The following is a 27442-nucleotide window of genomic DNA, read 5'->3' on the forward strand; positions in this document are numbered from 1 at the left end:
AGACACAAGATTTAACGTGGAAAACACCTTCCAACACAGAAGGGGAAAAAACCACGGACGTCAGCCAGCAAAACTTCACTATATCAGGGAGTGTTTACAAACGTCGTGGATTATCTTATAATCTGATAAACCCTAGCAAGTGACTTACAAGATATATATATATATAGGCGGTGCCAACGATCCGTACCGTATAGTATATGAATTTAGTAAGATAACCCACGGCGTTTGTAAGAATTTGGATCACAATATAATCCTTCATGTTGCACTTAACCTCTTGATTTCGAGTCCATTGTATTTCGGTGTTGGTCCAACACTAGTTCCTTCCGATTCGTGCAATGAAATCGACCTGTTTTCGCATTCTGAAACTGTAGGCTGAAGACATCCCATCCAGAAGATGGCATTTCAAAGGCCACAGAGAGGTGAGGAGATGTCTATATATCCTTGTTGGAGAGCTTTGTTATTACACGAGCACTCTGCACTAAGACCTGGCCGAGTTGATGATCAGCACGTAACTTGTATATCCTCACTTGTTGAGCGTATTTACCTCTCTGTATGTGTAAGAGTACAATGGATCATATCAACGTACACATGATGCCGCTATTTTCAATAAAGCACTCCCATTTGATCCAGGAAGCCTATAGTGGAAAGAGTGCATCTATATGGATTATACCACGGGGATGACGTACCTGACTGTGTGGAAGGTGGTGGTCGCGCGGTGCCAGAAGAGCCAGGCACAGAACCAGCAGTACCCGTCGAGGAAGAGCCTGTACCAGCGAGCAGACCACGAAGACCACGGATAATGTCCTGATCAGATAGCGCAACAGCAGAAGATCCTGAAGAACCAGCCTGACGACGAGTAAGATGCGGCGGGCGTAAGCTGGGATCCCTCTGCCAGCAAGTAGAGATAGTGTGGCCAGGCCTGCCACAGTAGGTGCAAGGAGGTGACGTCGAACCACGAGGCTGCTGGGGCTGACGCTGACCCTGGAATGGAGGAGTAGGAAGTATCGGCTGTGCCGGAGGCCGCAACGAAGTCGGCGGCATAGGAGGTCCACGAGCAGACGGCAGAGGAGGGCCACGAGCAGCAAGAACAGAGGGAACCTCAAGAAGACCAGCACCACGAAGACGAGTCTCCTCAGCACGAAGCTCAGCAAGAACCTCAGAGAGCGGAACACGACCACGGGCAAGGAGTTGGGCCCGGCGCGGCTCAAACTCCTTACGGAGCCGCGACAAGAACTCAAAAACGCGCTGAAACTCCAGATCCGCGCGCACAGTCAGACAGCAGGGACAGGTGGCACACACAGCTGTACGGAGAGAATCAAGGCGACGCCAAATAGCGGCACTCCGAGTGTAGAACTCATCAATAGTAGAATCACCCTGCTGAAGGGCATGCTCTGGCGGACCACAGACAGGTAAAGAGCATCACCAGACGGCTGATAGCGCTGACGAAGAAAAGCCCACTGAGCAGCAGCGGTGGGAAGACCCATAAACTCAGCAGCATACTGAGGCAGAACACTGGAGCAGCACGAGCATCCTCATCAATCCACTGAGTGTACTCAGTGAGATCCTGCCGGTAAGTCGCAACGGCAGTAGAGTGGTCCTGGACCTTCCGGTCATAATCAGCCAGAGCAGTGTCATCAGCACTCTTGGCTGCATCCTTATCCGCCTGAGTAGCATCAGGGTCAAGGGCAACAGGTGGCGGTGCAACAGGCACCGTAGGAGCAACAGGGCGCGGCGGACAGGAGACCTCGCCAGAAAGCACACCCCAAAGACGAAGACCGCGCATGTGGACGCGCATAAAGGCAGCGAAATCGGGGTAATTCGCGCCATCGAAGATCACCGGGCAGCGAGGGATCGCAACATAGCCCGAGGAAGACATAGTTTTTTTTTGCTTTTTTTTTAGAACGAAGTCAACAGACGAGAAAACGGGCCTGCGTCACGGGAGCGGCCTGGCGTCGGGGAGCTGGAACGGCCTGGCGTCGCTGAAGCAGGTGCCGGCGGCGCAGAGTGCTGAGCAGGCGGGGCGGGACCCGGGCGGAGTAGAGCAGGCGAGGCGGGGTAGATCGGCGGGGCAGAGCAGGCGGGGCGGCGCTGATCGATCGACGGGGCAGAGCAGGCGGGGCGGCGCTGATCGAGCCGGGAGATCGTCGGGACGGGGCAGCCTCGAGCCGGGCGGGGCAGGGTCGGGCGGAGCCCTGGCGGAGACCGTCGGGAGGCGGGGCGGGGCAGAGTCGGGCGGAGCCCTGGCGGAGACCGTCGGGAGGAGATTGGAGAACGGAGATCGGAAATCGGGCGACTTTGGCGAGCCGGCCAGATTGAATCGGGGAACAGACGGGCGACGGACGGAACGAGCAAACTTCGGCCGGGAACTAGAGAATCAATTTAGCTCTGATACCATGTTAAGCTTCATGCACTAGCCACTTGAACCAAAAGTCCGAACTGATGGAAAGGGCTAGGCAATCCACATATACACTTCACAACACCCCCACTCGCGTGTGACGGGAGAAGAGAAAGTCAACACGTGAAAGAAGAAGAGCACACCGAAACAGGGCATCAGCGGTGGCTTAAGAGGGGGACAACAGCAATTTTTAGGCTTAATTGCGAAAACCATGTAAGAGGGGGGCAACAGCAATTTTTAGACTTAATTGCGAAAACCATGTAAAAGCTAGGATTTGAACTCGAGACCTGGAGCTTTGATACCATGTTAAGCTTCATACACTAGCCACTTGAACCAAAAGTCCGAACTGATGGAAATGGCTAGGCAATCCACATATACACTTCACAACAGATTTCACCAGCAACGGTATCTACCGGTATCACATCTATCGTCCACTTCCTGCTTTGAGATTGGTGAGCCTTTTGACATTTGTCTAATATAAAATTAATAATTGAAACACAAGTGAAACTTTTATGAAACTAAAGTGATACATAAAAAACATTGTGACAAAAAGTGAAACTGATTATGTCACTGCTGATGTAACTCCAGTTTGTTTCACAAAAATATTTGTGTTTCAGTTATATTTCAGTTATATTTCAATTATGTTTCATAATTTTGTGAAAGAATTGGTCACCACATGGGTAATATCACTGCTGACGTCACTCATGTGGGTGAAGTTGCCTTTAAAAAGAGGTGTCGTATGAATTATATGATAGGAAGACAGTTGCAACTTGAAATCGGAACGGCTAAGTGGAAAGAGTGCGTCTTTCACTTGTGGAAGACTGTCTGCTGGCTAAGTGTCTAGCAAGCCTGCGCTCCGTGGATACCACTGGTGCAGCCAGATATTTGTTCCAGGATTTTACTGTGTCGTGTACTTTGTCTAGGCCCTGCTCATATTTACTATGCCAACAATGACAGCACTCCACGTCATTGCACCTCGCCTGTAGACATTGTACACGCAAGCACGAGACGAGCCGTTGGTTTGGAAACAATATGGAAGCCGCACACACTGGACTTGCGCGTCTCCATCTGGCGCTGTTCCAAGGAAGAGATCGGTCGCCGACCTCCAGGAGAGAAGGTGGGTAACTTGGAGTCCACCTGCGACCAAGGAGAAAAGTGTTAGTATCTCTAGCCTCACTTTCATGAAGAAGAGGATAACACTAAGAGAGTTGGGGCAATTTTCGTTGGTTTATTTCACACACATCTCATACAATGCCATGGCGTACTAAGGGCACAGTGCTACAGATTTATAGCTGATAGCCAGCCAGAATATGCTAGTCTAAAGATGCTAACTACCCGTCCTTGATGCCCCTAAAAGCAGTCAATGATCAGGGGATGCTATCCTATCCTAACAGCCTAACAGACAGTCCTTCACAAAGGACCATGTGTGCTGCAGTCCTATCCTAACATGCCTAACAGAACAGTCCTTCACAAAGGACCATGTGTACTGCAGGTGGCTCCACAAAGACCAGAATACAATGACTTATTCATCATTCTCCCCCTAAGTCTTGTACGCCGTCTTGCGGGAGCGCTGAGCCATCCCGATCCGGGAGCAAAGCTCGAGGAACTTGACCCTCCCAAGAGGCTTGGTGAGCAGATCTGCAAGCTGATCCGTGGTGTTGACGTAGCTTGCATGGATGCTCCCTTCCTCCAAGCAGTCTCGGATGAAGTGGTACCTCAACCGAATGTGCTTGCTCCGTTCATGAAAAACGGGGTTCTTTGCCAGGGCCAGAGCAGACTTGCTGTCCACCAAGAGCTGCACTGGTCTAGTGTCTCGACCAAGGAGATCACCAAGCAGTCGAGCGAGCCAGAGCGCCTGAGTGCAAGCGGTGGAGGCTGCTATGTACTCAGCCTCACAGCTGGACATGGCCACCACCTGCTGCTTGATCGACTGCCAGCTCACGAGGCACTTGCCGAGGAAGACGAGGATCCCGCTCGTGCTCTTGCTGGTGTCGATGTCGCCGGCGTGGTCGCTGTCGCTGTACCCGACGAAGTGCGCCGCCCCAGGACACCTAGGGTAGTGGAGGCCATGGTCGAGAGTCCCCGCAATGTAGCGGATGATCCTCTTCACAGCCTGCAGGTGCTCCGTCGTCGGTCGCTCCATGAAGCGACTAACGTAGCCGATGGAGAAGGCCAAGTCCGGCCGTGTGTGGGCGAGGTAGCGAAAGCTCCCCACAAGACGCCGGTATTGTGTGGCGTCCACTTCCTCCGTCGTGCTGTCGCGGCTCAATTTCAGCCTCTCCTCCATTGGAGTGAGGGCTGGGTTGCATCCAGTGAGCCCAGCTAGCTCAACGATGCGCTTGGCGTAGGCGGTCTGCCAAGCGTGATCCCGGAGTGGTCCTGGTGCACCTCGATCCCCAGATAGAAGGAGAGGAGCCCCAGATCACTCATCTGGAAGGTGGCCTTCATCTCTTCCTTGAACGCTGCCACCTCTGCATCCTTGATGCCGGTGATCACCAAGTCGTCGACATAGACGCCCACCAACAGGGTGTTTCGTCCACTCCCCCGTCGGTAGACGGCCGCCTCGTGCGGGCTTTGCTCGAAGCCCATTGCCTTCAGCGTGGAATCCAGCTTGGCATTCCACGCCCGTGGTGCCTGCCGCAGGCCATAGAGAGCCTTGCGCAGGCGGAGTACCTTGCCCTCCTGGCCGGGAATCGCAAATCCCGGCGGCTGCTGCACGTAGACCTCCTCCTTCAAGTCGCCATTGAGGAAGGCAGACTTGACATCCATGTGATGGACGCGCCAGCCCTCCTGGGCAGCGAGCGCAAGGAGGAGTCGCACGGACTCCATCCGTGCCACGGGAGCGAAGGCATCGTCGAAGTCGACCCCCTCCTGTTGCAAGAAGCCTCGTGCCACCAAGCGAGCCTTGTGCTTGACGATGGCGCCGGCTTCATCCCTCTTCAGCTTGAACACCCATTTGAGGGTGATCGCACGGTGACCACGAGGGAGGTCAGCAAGCTGCCAGGTGCGGTTCTTCTCGACCGCATCCATCTCCAACTGCATGGCAGCGCGCCATGCTGCGTCTCTCTCAGCCTCTGCAAAGGACTGAGGCTCGCCGTCGTCACGCGCAAGCTGCAGCTGCGCCTCCAGGTCGCGTGGCACCTGTCCCGGCACCGGCTGGTCGCCGAGAAGGTTCTCCATCGTACGGTACCGCAGCGGCTCGCCGCCATGATACGCGTCGATGCGCTCCCCATCGTGAGAGAGCGGGGAAGCGAACTCCACCGGGCTGTGCTCAACATGAGCTGGTGTAGACGTGCCCGGAGGAGTGACTGCCGGTGCTGGAGTACGTGGTGACGCCGGCTGTGGTGGTGTAGCAACCACCGGGGTCGATGGAGACTTGGGGACCGAGGTAGGCGAGCTTGTTGAAGAAGAGCTGCCTACTCCCCCGGCTGCCTCGAAGTGGACGTACTCGACAATGAAGTCGTCATACGTCGGAGTCGAGCTGTCCTCCACCGCCTTGCCCCATGCCCACCCTCGCGCTTCGTTGAACACGACGTCGCGCGACGTGCGCACACGTTGTGTCTTGGGGTCGAGGATGCGGTAGGCCTTCGAGCCCTCCGAGTAGCCAATGAACACTCCCGGAGTGCTCCTGTCGTCGAGCTTGCCGATGTGGCTGAGCTCCTTGGCGAATGTGAGGCAGCCAAAGACCCGCAGGTGCGAGACTGTCGGCTTTCGCCCATGCCAGGCCTCGTACGGCGTCCTGCCGTCAAGCGCCTTAGTAGGCGAGCGGTTGAGGATGTAGACGGCCGTCAGCACCGCCTCTCCCCAGAAGACAGCCGGCATCTCTCTCTGCTTGAGGAGGGCCCGAGCCATCCCCACAACCGTCTGGTTGCGCCGCTCGACGACGCTGTTCTGCTGCGGGCTGTAAGGTGCGGAGTAGTGGCGCTGGATGCCTTCCTCAGCGCAGTACGACGCGAATTCAGTCGATGTGAATTCGCCGCCGTTGTCGGTACGCAGCACGCGCAGCTTGCGGCCGCACTCCGCCTCCGCAGCAACCTGCGAGCGCCTGATGGCGTCCGCTGCCTCTCCCTTGCTGCCGAGGAGCACCACCCACATGTAGCGGGAGAGGTCATCGACGAGCAGCAGGAAGTAGCGTCGTCCTCCTGGTGTGGCCGGTGTCACCGGGCCACACAAGTCCCCGTGCACGAGCTCGAGCTTTTCCTTGGCTCTGAAGCTCGCCTGCTGGGGAAAGGGGAGTCGTCTGCCGCTCGTCACAACGCGGACGTCGCAGAACTGCTCCACATGGTCAAGGCACGGCATGCCTCGCACCATCTCCATGGTACCGAGCCGCTTCGGGGCCTCGAAGTGAAGGTGCCCGAGCGCTCGTGCCACTCGCCACGCCTCGTCCTCCCGACGAGCAGCGAGACAGAGGGGTTGTGCCACCTGCACATCAAGAACATAGAGGCGATTTGTGCCTCTGGTTACCTTGGCAAGCAGGTGACGGTGGCGATCCCATATGCGCAGAACTCCGCTCTCGATCAGCACGCGGGAGCCGTTCTCATCCAGCTGTCCCAGGCTGATGATGGAGTTCCTCAGTGCGGGGATGTAGTAGACACCGGTGAGCAGCCGGTGCTCTCCAGTCTTGGCGGCGAAGATGACGAAACCGACGCCCTTGATCTCCACGGCGGAGGCATCCCCAAACTTGACGGAGCCTCGCACGTCGGAGTCGAGCTCGGCGAAGAACTCCCGTCGGCCGGTCATGTGGTGGGTGGCGCCGGTGTCGAGGCACCACCCGCCAGCCTTGTCGTTGCCGGAGCAATCGCCGAGAAGGGCGTGTGCTTTCGGCTCATCAAGGTGGAGGAGAGTGGTACGGTGGAGAGCCGTTGCGGTCGGTGCCGCTGGAGACAGCTCGATGCTGGCATGCGCCATGAACAGAGCTGGCTCCTCCTCCCCCGCCTGTGCGACGTGGGCTTGGCCACGTCGTGGCTGTCGGCACTCGTTGGCCCAGTGACCAAGCTTGCCGCAGTTGTGGCAGGCGTCGTCCTTTGCCGGCTTGGGCTTGCCGGCAGCGCCTCTGCCGGCATCACCTTGCGCCTTGGCATGGCCATCCTTCCGCGCCTTGCGTGGCTTGCCGCGCTTGCGGCCGCCTGTCGAGGAAGAAGGCTCCCCCTTCTTCCTGTCACCGTGGCCAGCATCCCATTGCTCCCGAGTGAGGAGCAGCTTCCCGCCGGTGGTGATGGGCCCCGACGAAGACTGTGGCTCGTCGGTGTCGACGACCTTGAGGCGACCTATCGCCTCCTCGATCGTCATGGTGGAGAGGTCCAGCAGGGACTCGATCGAGCGAGCCATCTGCTTGTACTTCTCGGGGACGCAGCGAAAGAGCTTCTCGACAGCTCTCTCCTCGTCGTAGGCGTCATCGCCGAACTGCACCATCTTCTGCAGTAGAGTGTTAAGACGGAGAGCAAAGTCATCAACGTCCTCACCTGGCTTGAAGGCCAGGTTCTCCCACTCCTTGCGAAGTGCCTGCAGTGTGGACTTGCGAGCACGGTCGCTGCCGATGCGTGCCGCGGCGATGGCGTCCCAAGCCTCCTTGGCAGTCTGCTTGTGGGAGAGCGAGAACTGCATCTCGGCCGGGACTGCGGCGATGAGGGCGTCCAGCGCCCGTCGATCCTCATGATGGTCGACGTCGCCGTCGTGGACTGCCTCCCACATGTGCCGCACCTGGAGCCTGATCTTCATGATCGCGGCCCACTCGACGTAGTTGGTTTTGGTGAGGGTAGGCCACCCAACACCGGGACCAACATCCCTGACCACCGTCCGGACCCCGTAGAGGCCGCGGTCTTGGTCATCCCAGCCGCCACCGCCGTGCGCGCCTCCTCTGGGAGCGCCATCCCGAGGTGCGCGGGCGTGCTCGGCTGCCCACTGCGTTGCCCGCTGTGCCGCCCGTGGCGCCGCTGCGTCGACGCTGCCATCAGCAGAAACGGAGCCGTTGGCGCTACCGCGCAGCACCTCGACCTCCGCCGCCGCTGCACGTGCTGCCTCCGCTGCTTCTGCTTCTTCTACCTCCGCTCTGGCTGCTGCCAGCTCCGCCGCTGCCAGCCTCGATGCCCTTGCTTTCGCCGCAGCGGCTACCGCGGCCACTCGTTCACGCTCCTCTGCCGCGGCGCGATCGGCCTCCTGCCGACGCCGCATGCTGGAGGTAGCCGTGTGCTGAGAGTGGCCGTCGGACATGGCTCGCTGCTGGGGGGCTGAGCGGCGCTTCCGACGAGCTGCTGCTCGACAACCCGGACGGAGGGAAGTAACCGAGGGCGGTTGAGGCTGCTACTGGTTGGGGCTGCTCCCTTCCCCGTGAAGGGGAGGAGCGAGGAGATGCTCGAGCTGCAAGACAACCTTGCTCCGATACCACTTGTTAGTATCTCTAGCCTCACTTTCATGAAGAAGAGGATGACACTAGGAGAGTTGGGGCAATTTTCGTTGGTTTATTTCACACACATCTCATACAATGCCATGCCATACTAAGGGCACAGTGCTACAGATTTATAGCTGCTAGCCAGCCAGAATATGCTAGTCTAAAGATGCTAACTACCCGTCCTTGATGCCCCTAAAAGCAGTCAAAGATCAGGGATGCTTATCACTATCCTAACAGCCTAACATGACAGTCCTTCACGAAGGACCATGTGTGCTTGCATGATCCTATCCTAACAGCCTAACAGACAGTCCTTCACAAAGGACCATGTGTGCTGCAGTGGCTCCACAAAGACCAGAATACAATGACTTATTCATCAAAAAGGAATTCAGACTTCAGAGACACACTCAACATGCATGAGGCTGAAGATATGGTGGAGATTGTTGGTGATCGATAGCGGTTCCACGTATTCATAGGGATTCATTTCATGGATATTCAAAATTAAAGAGACTATAACTCTTCCAAACATTAACGCACAAACAAAAAGGAGAAATAACAAATCGTTGACTTCTAAAAAAAGGAAAGTAGCTGTCATCAAGTGGCATGTAAACTAGCTTACTTGTGCATCGGATTTCTCAGGTCAACCCAAACCAGGTTGGCCATGATGTGTTGATGTCGATGTTGCATCAGATTATCGTGTTTACTTGTCTTATTGCTAGATACATAATTGCTGACGCCAAAACAAAGGAAACTAGGAGAAGACTTTTTTCGGATCTGTTCCAAGCGCTGCCAATATAAATGAAGGGGCTCCAGATGGCAACTGCGGTTCACAACACACAGGCGCACCAAACTAGCCAGAGCCATTCGCCCCAAATCACCGATTCACCACCAATGGCAACCGCTGACAAGGAGCAGCTCATCACCATCCCCATGGTCGACGCGGACGAAGCACACACGCTAGTGAGCTCCGGTTATGGCTACCTCGATGTGAGGTGAACACCTCCCCTCCTCACTCGCTCTATCTGTTTCCTTCCTCCTGTGGCAAATAGTTCTGATGGATGGGGTATGAAATGTCCAGGATGTCGGAGGACTTCGACAAGGGGCATGCCACCGGCGCTCAGAACATTCCCTACTACGTCTACGTGGCTCCCCAGGGTATGTTGTAAATTGAACAGACGTTTTTTACTTCCTAAATGTATGCCAGATGATTTTACTTGCTTCTCTGTTATGATACCAAGGGAGGGAGAAGAATCCACACTTCGAAGAAGAGGTAGCTGCTCTCTATGGGAAGGAAAGCCACTTGATTGTGGTAACTCTCATCTCATGGTCTCTCATGCACATGAGTCTCCTCATGTACACCTGTGCTAGGAGCTACTACCGATTAGTACTACCTGACCCGAGTAGTTAATAGTACATGTAATCTTAGATCTGTAACTGTCTTTCAGGACACACTTGAGCATATTTTAATTAAGATATGTTGTCACATGAAATATATAAGAGCTTTGCTTCTTCTAATTATCTCAGTATAATGCTTATAAGAATGGTAATTCCTTTTTTCCCTGCACTGTCAAACCTGATGATGTTTTACTAGCACAAGGAGTACAATATATAGCACTCCCAGCGAAAGTTTAATCTAGAGCTAATAATATATCGTCTCCTGTGAAAAATAGGTAATATTTTAGACATTCACAAAGCCTCTAATCTTCATCATTGACCATTGTTGTCAATATACTTATGAAAATTTTACAAACAATGACCTTACCTCGAGTACTCTTCTCTCATTTTGGGTCCTTGTTCTTGTATAGGGTTGCTTCACAGGCACGCGATCCAAGCTTGCGAGTTCAGACCTTCTAAACGCTGTAATTTAATTAAACATGCCCATCGCAATCAGTACTCAGATCTACTAGTAGTGTCATAATCAAAATTTCGATGTGCAGGGATTCAAGAACGTGAGGAATCTTCAAGGCGGCTACCGTTCCTTTCTCCAAAGTGCAACTCAGCAACCCACCAACGATGAACAGCCATCTGTCAATTGAGCTATCCAGAGAGTTCCAATTTGTGTTCATCATATACAATTTAAGTGGAATAAATTAGTTGCTTGTGCGTTCTTCTTGTTGTCCATGTAAAGCCACCAAAGTGGTTCGAATTTACAAGTGTATGTGAGTTCAAGGAACATGATGTAATAAATCGACAAGGTGCTCAAATCGACAAGGAATTTCTATAGCATATGTTTGTGCCCTGGTAGTTGAGCTTTCTCACTACAGATTAAAGTGGTTTGAATCAAAACGTAGAACTTTTCATCCCTAAACGAGATCACTACTGTCAGTCGCCTTATTGCCTGGAGGTGTTGTTGTAGTGAAACTTGCGTTATCCATAGCAAAGCAGATGTCAATATATAAAAAAGAGGGTGATATGCTATTGCAAATTTGCAATACTACTAATTCATGTTTTCTGTTCCTAGTGAAAGCGTAGCCCAGCTTAAGCTAGTAAAGCCATATCGGCTGAACAAGATAACATGGTGCTGACAGAAATCATCCAACAAAGAAAACCACAAGAGCAAGGAAACACAAAGTGGAAAGAAGCGCAGCTCAAATTCATTGCTGACAACGCCTCTGAATCATTTTGATGGCATTTTTTTGTAGCAAGAAATGCATGTGCAGGTTTTACAGATGAATCATTCAGATGCGTACCAGGGTGTAAGGATTTCCACTTCAAAGAATCAAATATTTACCAGGTTTATTTCACATACAAAAATGTTACATTGACAGCTGTATTCCAAGATTTCTGAATATTTCTCAGAGGAAAATTTTGCTTTTCAAATGGGATAATTTATTCTAAACTGTAAATTTCTTTTTTCCCGTATCTAAAATTCTAAGCACTCATTGTGCATAGTATGTGAGGAGAAACCTGTATAATGGCTGTACTTTCATTTGCGAAGGGAAACTCTATTTGGTATATCCAAGCTCTAGACAGCAAGAGCATTATTGGCATCACCGTTGTTCTGCTGTGACCATAGTTCAGCATATCGCCCGCCTTTTGACAGGAGAATATCATGCGGGCCTTGTTCCACTACCATTCCATTCTCCAAGACAACGATCTGAAAATCGACAGTCAACATGACTTCTTTAGGAATCACATAAGAGATGACTCCAACTGGTATTCATCACTATTGAATACACTGGAAAGATTCGATGTTCAGTAAGATCAATAAATTCAAAGCATGCTGAGATTTAGCATGTTCGGCCATTATTCGCACATCGGCACATGTGCCAACTTAGCAACAATCCTTGGTTTTCACAAAGTTCTCTGATAGTACTGTTCGTGAATGTGCATACCTCATCACACTGCATTGCAGTTGTGAGTCGATGAGCGATAAAAATTGAGGTTCGATCAGTGGATAAAGACTTCAAGGAATTAAGAATTGATGCTTCAGTAGTGCTATCAAGAGCACTTGTAGCTTCGTCACATAATCTGGTAAAAGTCAGGTAACAAAAGTAAACAAGTCAGAGGTTAGCTAGAGAAGCCCATTATTGCAAAAACATGCTTGATGAGAATATCTAACTTAGTTCAGAATCCATTCAGCAGGCCTATCTTTGTTTCATCTTATGAGTCCATAAATGATAACAGCATATGAGAATTAGTAGAACACAGTGTCTTGCTTAATAGATTAAGAACAATAAGGTGAGCTGACACAGAACTCCAAATGTGAGGAGGGAACGAGACAGTAAAAGCAAGGGGTACTGACAGAATAGAAGGCTCCTTCAAGAATACACGAGCAATTGATACACGCTGCTTCTCACCACCACTCAACTGCAAAATGGCAGAACCAAAAAAAATATGAGATATGTGGAGCTGTAGGGTGTACAATAAGTTACAAAACTTCCCAGTTCCCACATGACCAGACATTGTCTCACCTTCAATCCTCGCTCTCCAACAACTGTGTCATACTTGTCAGGGAAGTTCATGATTACATCATGAATGGAAGCACGCCGAGCAGCATCATATACCTATATGTAAATGAACGTTAGCTTTCCAGAACAAGCATATGACTGCAACTCCAGAATGTATTGGAAGAAAACTATGCCTCCTCATCTTTTGCTGATAACCGCCCATACTTTATATTATGCTTAATTGTGTCATTGAAAAGTACCTGCAGTGAAATTAATGGGGTAAGCTCAGTTGTGGTAGGAACAGTGCCTAGTGACATAACCTAATTCCCAGAAACATTATCTGGCTTAGCAACTACTACAATCTACTCTATCTTAAAAGATCCCACATGCATGCATGTTTTGGTATTTTCTCATTAAAATGGATTCATGGTTGGTTCCTAATAAAGAAATATCAGAAGATGCCCATCCATAACAGCAGTAGAAGATTTAAGTTTACAAGGATATTTAGCCATAAGTGGTATCATGTAATAAATTCATGTTTGGGTGCCTAATGAATAATCAGTGAGGAGAGTAGGAGTAAGTAAATTTGAGCATTGATGGAGATGGAATATCAGAGGCTAACGGTATCCTGTGGTACAACACCAATACAATCCCGAAGACTCTCTAGTGTGACGCTCCGGATGTCTTGCCCATCTATACGTATCTAGAGGAAGAATATGACAAGAATCATCAGAATAGTGGAAGTTTGATGTATGTAAAATCATCAGCAGGAAACAGCTAGGAAGAAAGATGTTTTTGGGTACTTACCGATCCTGAAGTAGAATCAAAAAGCCTGAACAGAAGTCTAAGTATGGTTGATTTTCCTGTAGAAGAAGGTCAAGTTAATGAATACGCTCACTTACCTACACAAACTTGAGAGGTGCTAGTTAATGCCATTGCTGAAATAAACTCAGTAACAGCTATTTCATGGCCCACAAATAAAGCAGAATCTCCACAGCATGCTGCCAATCAAGGCCACAAGATATGGACTCAATCGACTATGGCCCCTACTTCTCCTTTCAAAGCGAGCAAGGAAATTTTGCATTGTGTTGGGGCTGCATACCAATCTATCCAAGAGTACAGTCACACTGCAATCTCTCACCGATGTGCTGCCTTGTAAGCTCAGCGAATACCACTGTACTTACCACGGCTTGAATCTTTCGCTATGCAAATTGCCCAATTCAGAGGCTGCAGCTCCTACGAACATAAGATAACTAATAGGAACCTATTTTGAGGAGGACGGGGGGGGGGGGGGGGTCAAGAAAACGTAAAGGAATCTTTGCATTTCATTTCATTAACCTATTTTGAGGTCTAGTTACATGAAAGAGGCATTAATAGTTTTTTATAAAATTTTGGTCAAACTTTATTTAGCTCACTTTTCAAAAAAATGCCGTATTCATTGGAACGGAGGCAGTAACATTATTCACTAAGTAAAGAGATTAGTTTTACCGCTGCCACTAGTTCCCACAATTGCCAGACTTTTTCCTGCAGGTACAGTGAAAGAGGCACCATCAAGAATCTTTCTTTCAGGTATGTACCTGGTAGTCAATGAGAGTATGACAGTAAATAAGATTATTCTGATTTACACTCAACACACTTCATTCAACTTAATGCCTTGGTGGACCTCCTAATGATGTATCTAGACTTAATTCTTCATAGTTATGAAAAATCGTAATAAACAATTTCTTAGCACTCTATTTTACTTGCGGTCAGAAAAAACAGCAGCATCTAGTTGTATTGATGGTTAAAATAAAATAATCTCCTTAGCAGTCTGTTGCTTTGATACACACATTTGTATTTCTTTTGGAAAACCAGCAACAATTTCATGGCATTTGACAAGTTAATGAAGGAAAAAATCTACCCAAAATGAACGTTCTCAAATTCAATGCATCCTCCTTTGAACTGCAATTGTTCTGCATGAGGTTCATCCTTTATTCCAGGTTTTTCCTAAGAAAACAAGAAAATAATAGCCCTAAAGTCTGTCAGATCATCATGTATGGATAAATTAGAACTGAAATTCATTAAGAGCAAAGCAATACTTATAGAGGATTACAAACTTTTACCTGAAGCAACTGGAAGATGGACTTCATATCAATAAGGCTTTGTCTAAATTCTCGATAGACACCCCCAAGGAAATTCAGAGGCCATGAGAGCTGGAATAGAAGTCCATTAACCATGACCTGTAGGCCAATATTTCATCACAATTATTAAATGCCATTACAAGATTACAGAAAAACAAAAGGTGGGAAGAACTGAAGTTTCACACTAAGTCATGATGAAAATAGACAATGATTTTTTTTCAGTTCAGATACACCTTTTAACAATATCACTGATAAAAAAGTAATGGTAGAAGATACAAAACACAGATGGTTTACATAGAGAATTACCAAATCACCAACAGTTAGAGCACCACTCATGACACCATAGGAGCTCAAAACCATTGCCGCGGATAAAGCCGAGCTCAATATAACATTTTGACCAAAGTCAAGGTAGGCAAGGCTACTTTGGGTTTTGAGTGCAGCATCCTCATATTCTGAGCATATTGAAGAAGTACTTAATATATTGAATATATTTAACAAAATAAACTTATGGTATAAGCCACTGTTACTCGCCAGTTGGGATCAGTCAAATATGTGAAGCACTTCCTATACAACTCACACAACGCTGGAACTATATTTGAGATTATAAAGATCATTTCCAGAATGCAACAGTAATCCTATTTTTTCCTTTTCGAGAACAGATTTGAACATATCCAGATGGGGATGATATACATCATAATTTTACCGTATGTAGGAAAACAGCGCTGCTTGTCTTAGAAAGGTGACCACAAATTTAACACTAGTGGGTCAAATAGAAGAAGAAAGGAGCATATGGATGTGCTTTCCAACTCTACATTGGAAATTCTCCCAAGAAACATACTTACTCACGTTTTAGATATTTGTCATACTTCTCTACTTCAAATCGTTCGTTCTTGAAGTATTTTACAGTCTGTACACAACCAAAGTAAGACTGGTAAGAAGTTGTTACAGTAACAATACAAGAGGGTAACTTGGTGTAACAGACATCAGAGTGATATAAAACCACGAGATGACCTCATAATTCAGAAGGGAATCAACTGCCACGTTACTAGAAGCGTTGTCAGCTTCATTCATGGCTGTCCTGAACTTAGTCCGCCACTGTCGTAATAATAATAATAGTTGTTATAAAGACAGGTAGACATAGATCAGAGTTATGCATTACTACAAAAACACCATTATAAGATAAACTGAATGTCTTTCATAACAGGAAGAATAGAAGACCCTAAGAGGTCATGAGGATGATGACAGAATACAGTGTTTTCACCTGTGTGACAACCAAAGTGAAAGCAATATATGTAGCAACAGAAGCTGAAGTAAGCCAAGCAAAAGTTGAACCAAACTTGTAGGCCAGAATACTTGAGACCATACTAATCTGTCAATGAGAGGTAAAAATAGAAGCAAGGTGTGAACTGACAAAAAGAGTCCAAAGAACAGATGGCATAAATTAGCAAAGCAAAGATACCAATATCACAGGCAACAGTTCAACTGATGGACTGGAACAGTCAGAGACAACAATTTATGAGTACCTCTAGTATCGTGGGGACAATATTGAATACCATTATTGTAAGAATGCTATTTATAGCACGGCTGCCTCGGTCAATTATGCGATTTAAAGCACCAGTTTGCCGGCTGAAGCACAAACATGTGTAAGGAAACATCAGAACTCAAATAGTCTCCATGCCGCTAGTGCCAAAACCCACCAATTATATAACAGCTATCAGTATTGGATTTCTTATAACTTGTTTCAATACTGACGTACAGGGTACAAACTAATCCCTCACTGAGTTGATAGTTTTAAAATAAGTTCAATCCTAAGCTAGGGTTCTCATCACTTCTTTAAGCATAGTATCATTGTATATCATTGGCCAAAGCAAACAAGTAATCTATAATTCATGAACCATCTAAATATTTGTAATGTTTTCGCCATATAATGTGTTGTTTGTCAGTACAATGAATAATTTATTCACTGAGAAACCAAGCATTTTCTAAGTACCTGAGATGATAACGAAGATCAAGCTCATGCAAGTGAAGAAATGCCTGCAATACATGAGTACAAATTATGGTAATATTTCAAGCATCTGCAGATCAGTATAAAATTAGTATTTTACCACTAGTCAATAGTAAGCCAACAACTGGAACTGGATGCAAATGTTCAGATGCCACTGATAGTGTTCCTTTTATGGATATAAATATATTGGAGAACTATAGCAACACATATCACGTTTTTTTTTCCCAAAATATATATGATTAGAACATCTAGATAGCATGAAGAAACTAAAAATGATCGAACAACTGCACAAAGAAGTGGTACATGGAAATGAAAAAAGGTTCACAATTTACCATTCTGCAGACTGAGCGGGTGGCTCTCAAGGTGACTTTAGAAAATAAAGCATTGCGTAATTCTGGAAAGAGGGAATTTACAATAATAAATAAATCATAGCATAAAGAGCGAAATAATGTAAAAATATTGCATATTCCCATAATCACGAAAGGAGTTTCACTAGATTTTTGGAAAACAAGAGAATCAATACGAAAATTTTGTAACAAATAAGTATTACCTGTACATGCTGATGCTCCTGAACGCGCAATACCATATCCAATCAGAACAGCTGCTGGGCTTGCAAAGAGAGCCAGCATGGTGGCATTACCATCTGTAAATGATGCCAGTGAGGCTTCAGTACCAGCAAGGGCTGCAAGCCAATCGACAGCAAGCTTAAACAAGAAAGGCACTTGAACATTTATAACCTGGTGTTCATTAAAAACAGAAAGGGTCAGGTAACAGGGTGAAAGCTTCAAATAGTAACTTTCCTCTTTTTATATCATCATGCCATTGCCATCTATATTAACTGGAAGGGGTTTTATTTTTTCATTGATTCGTAATGATGATGGTAGTTGACTAGTTGTAGCCACTGGTCTCCCGTTAACAAAGCATCCTCATTTTCTTCGCTCTTCCGGAACCGGTACAGAAATTGGTATTTTTTCTAATTTTTTCATGTTAGTGACTCAGGGGGTTTCGGGGAAGGCCTATGTGGGGTACTTTTTGGATGTGGGATGCTCGTTTGACTTATGTATTCATCTTCTTCCTTATTTACCTGGGTCTCAAACAGGTTGTATATAAATTGATGAGATTGTGTCATTTTCGTAAAGAAAGGAAATGGGGGATGTCAAATGTACTGCATTCCATCCATACGAAGTAGGCAGCTTTTATGAGAAAGATTGCAGCCCAAATGCGATTGCCAAGAAATTGCACATTTTAATGCCCTGAGTAGAAAATAGGTTAATGATTGTGTGTTGCCTTATCTTTCTTAGCGCTATAGGGATACTCTATATTTCATAATTCCGAAACAGCAATAACGGCAAAGCCTTTAGTCCCAAGCAAGCTGAGGTAGGCTTAAGGAGGACCTTGATTCTGGGATGTTAGACTGGTTAACTCTCATCAGCTCGGTCCCCTGAGTTCGGTGTTGTGTCCAGTGTGTTTTGTGGTGGTGTCTTGTAAATACTTATGTATCCCTGTATATTTTTTTGCTTATCCTATTAATATAATTATATATACTGTCAACTCCTCTACTACAGATTTCTTTTCAAAAATAGTTAGTGTAGGATTGAGAATTGAGATGAAACCCAACAAGAGACACACAAACGAAACATGTTAGTTCACATTTTTCTAAACATGTAACGTTACCTTTGCGCCAACTAAGAGGCCCAGTGATAACACAAGCCTGAAACGGAAATCAGGGCTGTCATTCAGCATCAAGTACTTGACAAGGTTTCGGAGGATCTGTGTATCTGCTATCTGATCATCGATGTCCTTTTTCGGGGCATCTGCTGGCACAGCATTAGCTGATGTAGAGAACGCATGCCATCTCTGCAACCAGATATTAGACGAATCACCAAACCAGTATTTGACAAACAAGTACCCAAATAACTATCTTTTCAGATGGAAGTAAAAGGCACGGTGCGAATGCAACAACACCTATAGTTATTACTTCACAGAATCAGACAAACAATAATATAGAGACAAACTCCATCTGCGTGGCGCAAACCCTGTACTTCACTTTTATACTGATAAATTAGAGCACAAACAAACTATCTTAAGCATATTAATTGTATCGCAAATATCTAAACAGATAAAACTCCATACATATATACCAGGAAACCAAGCTATCCTTAACCTTCTAAATTGGTTATCTGCAATGAAGTAGACAATTTCACTACTGCATCAAGAACAACAGGAAGGAGGCACGGCAAGCACATTTTACCAGTTCGCGTGGAGGCCCCGCGCCGTGCGGAAGATAGAAGCTGGGGCTAGCGAAAGGGGCGCCATTCCGAGGAAAGGGCAGATAATTTGGTCGGATGCCTCCGAGGAGAGGGCTGCGCAGAGCCCTCGGCGAGGGCGGCCCACTGCCCCCCCAGAGCCGGCGGCGTACGGCTGCGGCCGTAGAGGTGCCGAAACCGCAGGCGCGGAAGAGGTGGAGGCGGGAGGAAAGCCACATGGCTGGCGCACCCCGGCGACGGAGGAGATCTCCGTCCGGCGGATTCAGCGAGAGAGAAGAATACTCCACTTGTCCACGATGCCCTCTCGCCGGTAAACTCAGCTAAATGAAATTATTTAAATGTTTTACTTCAGATACCCAACAGTTATTGGACACGTGTCACATCGGACTATGCTCCCCGGAGTTTGAAATTTCGATAAGAGTGGAATTTCGAACGGTGACCGAATTATCCAAAATTTCGAAAATTCTTTGGACTTTCATTTCAATCTATCAAAATCCACTAGTTTTCATGAATTTTGACCTAATTTTATTTTGGTTTGAAATTAGTTTGAATCTAGCCCAAAATTTCAAGATCATAAATATTTCAGTTGAAGTGGGGAAATCGGAAGAATTTTGTGTTTCTTAAGAGAAGACAGCAAGTGTTAGCGTTAGCGTGGAACGTGTCAATGTTTAGTTGGGTGGACCATGTTAGTCAAAGTGGGTGTGTTTATCTCAGTGTGATGTGAAGTAATAGATATAGGATTAACAGTGCAATATAATTTAGTATGCAAAATCAGGATTTTGCAACTCCGCTAGCTGGGATCATAAGATTTGATCCATATAGGTTCAATCTGATCCATAATTTTGGCCACCTTGCTCCAATATGGAAAACTAAAACTTCTCTTCGATCTCTATTGTGTTTGTTGTTAAAACCCTAACAAGTGCTCATGGTCCCCAAAAGCTTCCAACATGTTGATTTTCTCCGGGAAGTTTCTGAAATTTGAGCCACCTCAATGTCTAAGTTCATAGTTTAGCTAGCCCTTTGTTGGGATAGGCTCAACGATTGGAAGGCTATAACTTTAACCCAGTGTGCCTTGTGTCATCGTGATCTCTGTAACAAATATTGAAGTCCTCCTCGGAGAAGTTGAACTTCATGATACATCATTTTCCTTTTCGTGAGTTATTTATATTTTTACCTTGCTTAGAGTGATTGTATGTAGCTTTCGCTACAATAGCGTGGGCGGACTCTATCGATTTTAAACATGGAGGCACACACTTAATCCCCGTGCTCGCACTATGGTGGCACTTAAAAGCCACCGAGGGTACATGTGTAGGATAAAGTGCGCACCCGACGTGTGTTTTTTGGCACGACAAATATGGTCCGCCGCGCGTTCTTAGTATGTGGGAGACAAGGCTAACGCTGCATTACATGAGCAGGCGGCGCACATTACGATGTCATACCATTACGTGCTATAACCGTGCTTCGTATGGTACCTATCGGCGCATGCTATTGTGCGTATCAATTTCAAATCCAATAGCATCTATATAATATGTATATATCAGATAATACAAAGAAGCTCATAGCACATAATAATATATAATTCATGGCACACGATAATAAACATAGTTTATGCTTCAACTCAGTCTCAAGTTCACATATATCTGCCAAATAACTAAATGTGTACTCACTGACTTAGATTTTATGCACTTTCACATCCAAAAATATCTTATTTGCTTCAAAATTGAGGACCCAAACGCCTCATTCCTGCAACTTCTGTTGAATAACGCAACCTACCTAAATTGGATGTTAAAATGACAGTACCATCATTTTCATGCTTGGCACAAACTACTCCAATTATCTCATTGCGACAAGGACATGTGATTTTGATCATATCTCCATCTTCAGGAATGTGAGGCATGAGAAGCATGCAGGCAAAAGGGCATGCAAAGTGCAATCCTCATCGAAGGTTAGACTTGCACAAAGCCTTTGAATCATGATCGATGTCATTCCATTCTGGATCGTCGATAATGTTAGAAATATGCCCTAGAGGCAATAATAAATAATTATTACTCCCTCCGTTCCTTTCTATAGTGCCTATAAATTTTTGGCATTTGTTTCACAATATAAGGTTGTAGCTTGTCTTTTGTTCAATTACCCCCTCCACCGGTCAACTCCCACACGATATGAATGAAAAAAAATCCATACAAAATAGGAAACAATTAATTGAGATTCCAAATGCATGGCCCCAAGAATTACTTAGATTTAGGAAACAATGTTTTTCTTTCCTTAATTAAACCTGGCTGCACATATATGGAGAGTCAATCAGACAGATTTGTGGGATTTGTTACGGTAAGTTAGGAAGTTATCGATTTCCCTAATTTTAGTCTGATCTCAAATCGTTCAGCCAGGGGGTCTTGTGTAAAAAATTCTCTTGCGCTAATTTCCGTGCCAAAAATATATAGGCTCTATAGAAATGAACGGAGGGAGTATCATATTTCCTTTTTTATGATAAATGTTTATACTCCATGCTAGAATTGTATTAATTAGAAACATTAATACACGTTTGGTTTGTAAACAATACCGCGTCCCTATTGCGCCTCGATTAGACTAGTCTGCTGATTAATGATGGTTGAGGTTTTCTAACCATGGACATGTGTTGTCAATTAATAACGGGGTCATGTCATTAGGAGAATGACATGATAGAAAAGACCTAAATATGCAAAGCAATATGATTGTGTCACTATGTTTAAGTTGTTGTAGCTTTCCAAATGTCGAATATACTAATCCCTAGTCTCAAAAGAATACTTTCAGAGCATCAACCGTCACTTCGTAATTGGATGATCATAAAGTTGTTCTCACGTATCTCAAAAAGTACTTGGTGGGTAGAATATATCAAGAGTGAGATTTATCCATCCATGTGACAGAGAGATATACTCAGGGCCTGCTCAAGTAACACACATTTTATATCTCTTGCAAGAATGTGACTAAAGAGTTGGTCACAAGGAATGCTACATTACGGTAAAAGTTAAGAGTAATTTCTAGGAACAGGGTTGAACTAGGTATGGTGATAGCGACAATCAAATCTTGGGCAAGTAAAATACCGTGAGAAAGAGAGAACGGAATATAAGATTGTTTGAATCCATGCCATCGTGTTTCAACCGACAAATATATTAGCTGAATGTGTGGGAATCATTATGGATATGTATGTCTCGCTATTGATTATTGATAGGAAATGTGTCTCGATGACGTCCACGGATTCTCGAACCCATAGGGTCACACACTTAACGCTCAACATCACTATGGTAGAAATGGAATATTAATTATGGTTAGTCTAAAGATTGTTTGGAGTCTCGAATTGGATCTATAACATCACAGGGAGCTTCGAAATGGTCCATATAATAAGATTTATATAAGGGAAATCGTTTTTAGGGCTTCATAAAAGTTTGGGATGTTTCCGCTATCGTATGAGGGAAGTTCTAGAAGGTCTGGAGGGTCCACCAATGGGGGCCACACATTTTGTAGTACCCACATGGACCAAGTGGGAGTGCCCAGGCCTACACGGGTCTAGGGCACCTTCCCCACAAGGCACATGCAGCTGACCCAAGGGGAAACCCTAGGGGCCACCAACTTGGGATGGAAGAAAACTCTCCCCTCCACTTGGCACCGGCCTTGAGGCTTAGATGGGGGTCAAGTAGGTCGCACCTTCCCCTGCCCCTATATAATGTGAGTGGGCGCTCAAACCCTATCCAGCCACCTCCCCCTCGTTCCCCTCTCCCTCCTCTCCCTCCTGCGTGTAGGCGAAGCCCTGCCCATGGAGATCTCCACCATAGCCTCCACCGTCATCGCATTGTTGGCATCTAGATCACATCTACCACTGCACCATACTTGCTGGATCAAGGAGGAGATGGTGTTGTGCTACACATGTGCATAACTCGAAGGTGCTGATCGGATTGGATTGCAAGGAGTACATCTTCATCAACCACGTTACATATGCTTCCGCTTATCAATCTACAAGGGTATGTGAATCTTATCTTGCTCCTTGCACCTTAATTGCATCTTCTTAGATTAGATCTTGGCTCTTCTTAGATCCGGTCTTGGTTTCTTTTGCATCTCGTAGGAATTTTTTGTTATCTATACTACGAATTCCATCACACATAGCAATGAGTGGAAACCGTTATGGAAGTTGTGAAAGGGTGATGCATAAAAACAAGATTTTCCCTGGTTATGGAAACACAGATCGATATCGATCAAGAAGCCCCAGATATGTAGTTAAACCGAAATTAATACCAGAAATGCATGCGTCCTTCCATCTTGCGGCTGAGATTTTTCATGCCCGACATAGCTCTCATTTGGTACTCACCGTCGCCCACTCAATAATTTCTATAGAGAGAGAAGAAAAGTGGCGAAAGGTTGAAAAATACGAACACGGTGGCCACATATTAAAAACAGTTAGGCCAACACTTCGGTTTTGGTGGTGAGCCTCACCAATCAGAGGGATGTTGTTATACAGCCACCCGCACCAAACCTACTATACGTGCAGGTCCCATAGAATTCATGGCGTTGGAAAATATGCCTGCACCCATTCAATCACAGCCTCAACGAACACCGCTCTTGCCTTCCACCTACCGTGGCGCACTTATGTGCCGTTACCACGGTGAAAACTACACGCCGTCCTTGCTGCTCGCCGCGAAAGGTAGATCTGCGAGTAAAAAAATTGGTGGTACTTTTATGATGTGCCACCTAAAAGAAGTGGTGGGTATAGCCATACGTTTTTTTAGTGTTTTCTACGTTGTGCATGCTGCTAGATTTATCTCTTTGTCCTACACGATTGTATCACCTCGTTGCAATTTACTTAACCATTTAATTTTGATATCCCCAAAATCTCTAGAAAACTATAAAGGAAAATTGTTGCATATTTACACCCTCTACTTGAACGTCCTCTCCCAATAGAGCGGTTACCTTTCAAGGTCCCCAAATATCAGAATGCACTACTTTTAAAGAAACTTACATCTTTCATCACTACTTCAGGAAGACCTATAAAAGTAGTACTGTAGTTCAAAGTTTAAACCGCTCTCGGAGAAGAAGTAGGTCTCTAGGATCATGTGATTTGATTGGCCTGGAGAACTTTAGATCTCTATAAAGCTTGTTAGGTTCCCCTGCATACCACGTGACTGATTTTGGTCTTGATTAATATGCCTCATTTTATGGAGTATCTTGCTGGCCTGCATCTTGTTGGACTTACCAGAAAAAAGATCTGCTCATCCAGACCTCAGCTCCAGTTTTGAAGTTATCAACTTGTTCCTGAACATATTTCCCCATAGAGCTTAACAACCACACCATGACACCATGACACGCTCCTGAGTTTGTTCCCATTGCTCAGCTGTTATTTCTTATGGTTTCTTCTCATCTTCATTTAGGTACTAGTGTAAACCATGGGATTCCAGGATCAAGAGGCCTTACGTGCCCAACTGAAGTAATCACCGTGATCTGTCAGATTTTAAAAGAATTCAGTTCTAGCATCTTTTGAGCTTCTGAAGTACTGTCAGGCTGTCAGCGTTCACTTGTGCTTGCTACATCAACTAAATAAGCATTCGCTGCATACTTACATGGAGTTTCTACACACTTGAATCCTTGTTGGGTATGGGTTCTCCCATGGTTAAGCTAAAAAAATTACAGCAGCTTAGCACAAGGTGTAACAACCATATAGACTTAAAAAACTACGGCCACTTCACACAAGATTCAGCAACCGAACATACTGAGAAACTACAGCAGACATTGTTCTTTCTGTCCAATTATATTATCTTCTTTTCCATAGTGTTGTAATTTTCTAATCTGGAGCATTTTGCATGGAGGATTTTATCTGGAATTTGACTACGTATTCTCAAAATCTTAGGCTTGCTACTATGCATTTTCGCCCCCTCTTAGATTTCGTTCAAGCTCCGCCACTGAATTCAGAAAAAGAAAAAAGAGTAACCACGTACTCCAAACGAAACGAGTTTGACGCAAAATGAAATGGTGGAACAGATGCACTGGTAAAATCTCTTTGTTTCCAAGGTCCTCAGAATCTTGCGATCGAAAGAAGCAAGCTAGCTCGCAGGTGTTCACGTTAGTTAAGCATCACAACAGAAGGAAAAACGAATGCAGCTGCGACAGGCGCAGGAGCACAAAATAGCAACAGGGTCAAAATTACGATTGGAGGGTGCAGCGTAGCAGGTAGCACTCTGCACTCATCAGGACGACGACAACAACAACAACAACCGCGACCCCACAACCATGACAAAGACATTGAATCTGCTGCTAGATCTGCCATTAAAACCAGCCGATGATTGCTTCTTCGGGATGAACACTCTCGACACCAAACACACACCAGTTCCCCGCGCCTCGTGGTCATCCAGCAAAGTGTTCGACAATGGCTCTCGCGGCGGCGACGCCGAGCTCTGGGAACCAGGGCAGGTGCTCACCGCATCTAGTGTTCATCCCGAGCGCCGGCATGGGCCACCTCCTCCCTTTCACCCGCTTCATCGCCGCTCTCGCCGACACGGGAGGGGTGGACATCTCCGTGGTCACCGCCCTGCCGACGGTGTCAGAGGCTGAGGCCGACCACTTCACCGGCCTCTTCGCCGCCTTTCCCGCCATCCGACGCATCGACTTCAACCTCCTGCCGTTCGACGAAGCCGCCTTTGCGGGCACCGACCCCTTCCTCCTACGGTGGGAGTCCCTGCGCCGCTCGGCTCACCTCCTCGGCCCTCTGATCGTCGGGAACACCCAGCGCGCGTCGGCCATCGTCACGGACGTCACCTTGGCTTCCCAACTAATCCCGATAGCTAAAGACGATCTGCACCTTCCATGCCACATCCTCTTCAGCTCCTGCGCAACCATGCTGTCGTTCCTCGCCTACTTCCCCACCTACCTCGACGGTGCCAGCACAAACCACCTTGCCGGCGACGTCAACATCCCCGGCATTGGTCACGTCCCGGTGGATTATCCCCCGCAGGTGCTGCGCAACCCCGACAGCCTCTTCACCAAGCAGTTCATCGCCAACGGCCGTTTGATCGCCGAGGCAGACGGCATTCTGGTCAACACGTTCGACGCCTTGGAGCCGGACGCACTCGCTGCCCTGCGCAGCGGCAAGGTCGTTCCCGGATTCCCGCCGGTGTTCGCCGTCGGCCCGCTCAAGTCGACGAGCACGACGGGGACCGATAATACGGTGGTCGGCGCGTCATCACCTATTGCATGGCTCGGCGAGCAGCCGGTGCGATCAGTGGTGTACGTGGCGTTCGGCAACCGTAGCGCCGCGGCGCTGGAGCAGATCCGTGAGATCGGCGCTGGGCTGGAGGCCAGCGGCTGCCGGTTCCTGTGGGTGGTGAAGACGACGGTGGTGGACCGCGAGGACACCGCCGAGCTGACGGACGTGCTGGGCGGCGGGTTCTTGGGCCGCGTGCAGGGGCGTGGGCTCGTGACCAAGGACTGGGTGGACCAGGAGGCGGTCCTGAAGCACCCCGCCATTGGGCTGTACCTCAGCCACTGCGGGTGGAACTCTGTGACGGAGTCGGTCTTGTATGGTGTGCCGATGCTGGCGTGGCCGGCGTTGGGCGACCAGCGGCTGGTCGCGACGGTGATAAGGAGCGGCGGCTTCGGGCAGTGGATGGAGCACTGGAGCTGGGAGGGGAACTCGGTGGTGAGCGGGGTGGAGATAGGGGAGATGGTGAAGCAGGTGATGGGAGATGAGGCGATTTCGGCGAGGGCGGCCAAGGTCCGGGAGGAGGCCACCAAGGCCGTCGCCCAAGGTGGCTCCAGCTACCTCAACATGCAGGAGTTTCTTGCCACGCTCAAGGCTACTTAGCGCTGTTGGGTACCTCTCCTCAATGGACTGTTTGTACGAGTACGAGCTGTTGCTCTCCTTCGATCGCTAGGTTTTTACAAAAGAACGTGTCACGTCTGTATTCGCAAAAATAAGTGTCACATCTGAAACTGACATAGGTCAGGTAGGGTACGGTGTTGCGGCCCTGTTGCAAATTCGAAACACAACACAATACACAAATATGTACGGTCGTACATACACTTAGGGTGTGATTGGTTGCTAGCATGGTTTTCTCGCCTCTGTGAGATATGGCTCCGTGAATGATGTATGAAGTTATGCAACCTCTAATTATTGTTGTGCAATTTATTTGGTTATAAATAATTTCTACTCTGCATTAGTTGTGAAACAAAGTCCTCGGCGTTTGCTTTCCTAAAAATCGTGTTTCAACAAATGGCACGGCTGTTTGGTTTACAGCTTGTTTGCTAGCTTGTTTGTCGAGTACATAACCTCGTCCCCTTCTTGGTGAGCTTGTATATGCCCATAAGGTGTTCGGCGCAATAGAAAATGACAGGACGACTACTATAGATCACATAATCAGCA

General features: G+C 47.2%; 3 protein-coding genes across 4 annotated transcripts; 2 read left to right on the top strand and 1 right to left on the bottom strand.

Annotated features, from left to right (window-relative positions):
- Positions 1-9654: 9654 nt before the first annotated feature.
- On the top strand, positions 9655-11038 carry LOC124674786 (thiosulfate sulfurtransferase 16, chloroplastic-like). Of its 2 annotated transcripts, XM_047210845.1 has the most exons (5): positions 9655-9772; positions 9859-9935; positions 10019-10089; positions 10586-10639; positions 10718-11038. In XM_047210845.1, exons 1-5 carry the CDS (start codon positions 9672-9674, stop codon positions 10814-10816), a joined length of 402 nt encoding a protein of 133 aa, XP_047066801.1. In that variant the 5' UTR covers positions 9655-9671; the 3' UTR covers positions 10817-11038. The 2 variants fall into 2 exon arrangements, with proteins under 2 accessions (XP_047066801.1, XP_047066809.1); XM_047210853.1 differs by lacking the exon at positions 10586-10639.
- A 419-nt stretch (positions 11039-11457) lies between these two features.
- LOC124646524 (ABC transporter B family member 25, mitochondrial-like) lies at positions 11458-19280 on the bottom strand. The gene is made up of 20 exons (XM_047186630.1): positions 19215-19280; positions 18470-18652; positions 17346-17532; positions 17128-17189; positions 16781-16824; positions 16314-16416; positions 16052-16159; positions 15802-15885; positions 15637-15697; positions 15097-15242; positions 14773-14889; positions 14571-14656; positions 14159-14247; positions 13478-13533; positions 13293-13373; positions 12865-12930; positions 12695-12787; positions 12526-12590; positions 12116-12251; positions 11458-11877 (listed from the first exon to the last, which is right to left on the bottom strand). Exons 1-20 carry the CDS (start codon positions 19278-19280, stop codon positions 11746-11748), a joined length of 1965 nt encoding a protein of 654 aa, XP_047042586.1. The 3' UTR covers positions 11458-11745.
- A 6119-nt stretch (positions 19281-25399) lies between these two features.
- Positions 25400-27016, top strand: LOC124674803 (UDP-glycosyltransferase CGT-like). Its single transcript, XM_047210861.1, has one exon. The coding sequence runs from the start codon at positions 25451-25453 to the stop codon at positions 26882-26884; it is 1434 nt and encodes a 477-aa protein (XP_047066817.1). The 5' UTR covers positions 25400-25450; the 3' UTR covers positions 26885-27016.
- Positions 27017-27442: the final 426 nt, after the last annotated feature.

This window comes from Lolium rigidum, chromosome 1 (genome assembly GCF_022539505.1).
Source record: "Lolium rigidum isolate FL_2022 chromosome 1, APGP_CSIRO_Lrig_0.1, whole genome shotgun sequence".
Classification (NCBI taxonomy): Eukaryota; Viridiplantae; Streptophyta; class Magnoliopsida; order Poales; family Poaceae; genus Lolium; species Lolium rigidum.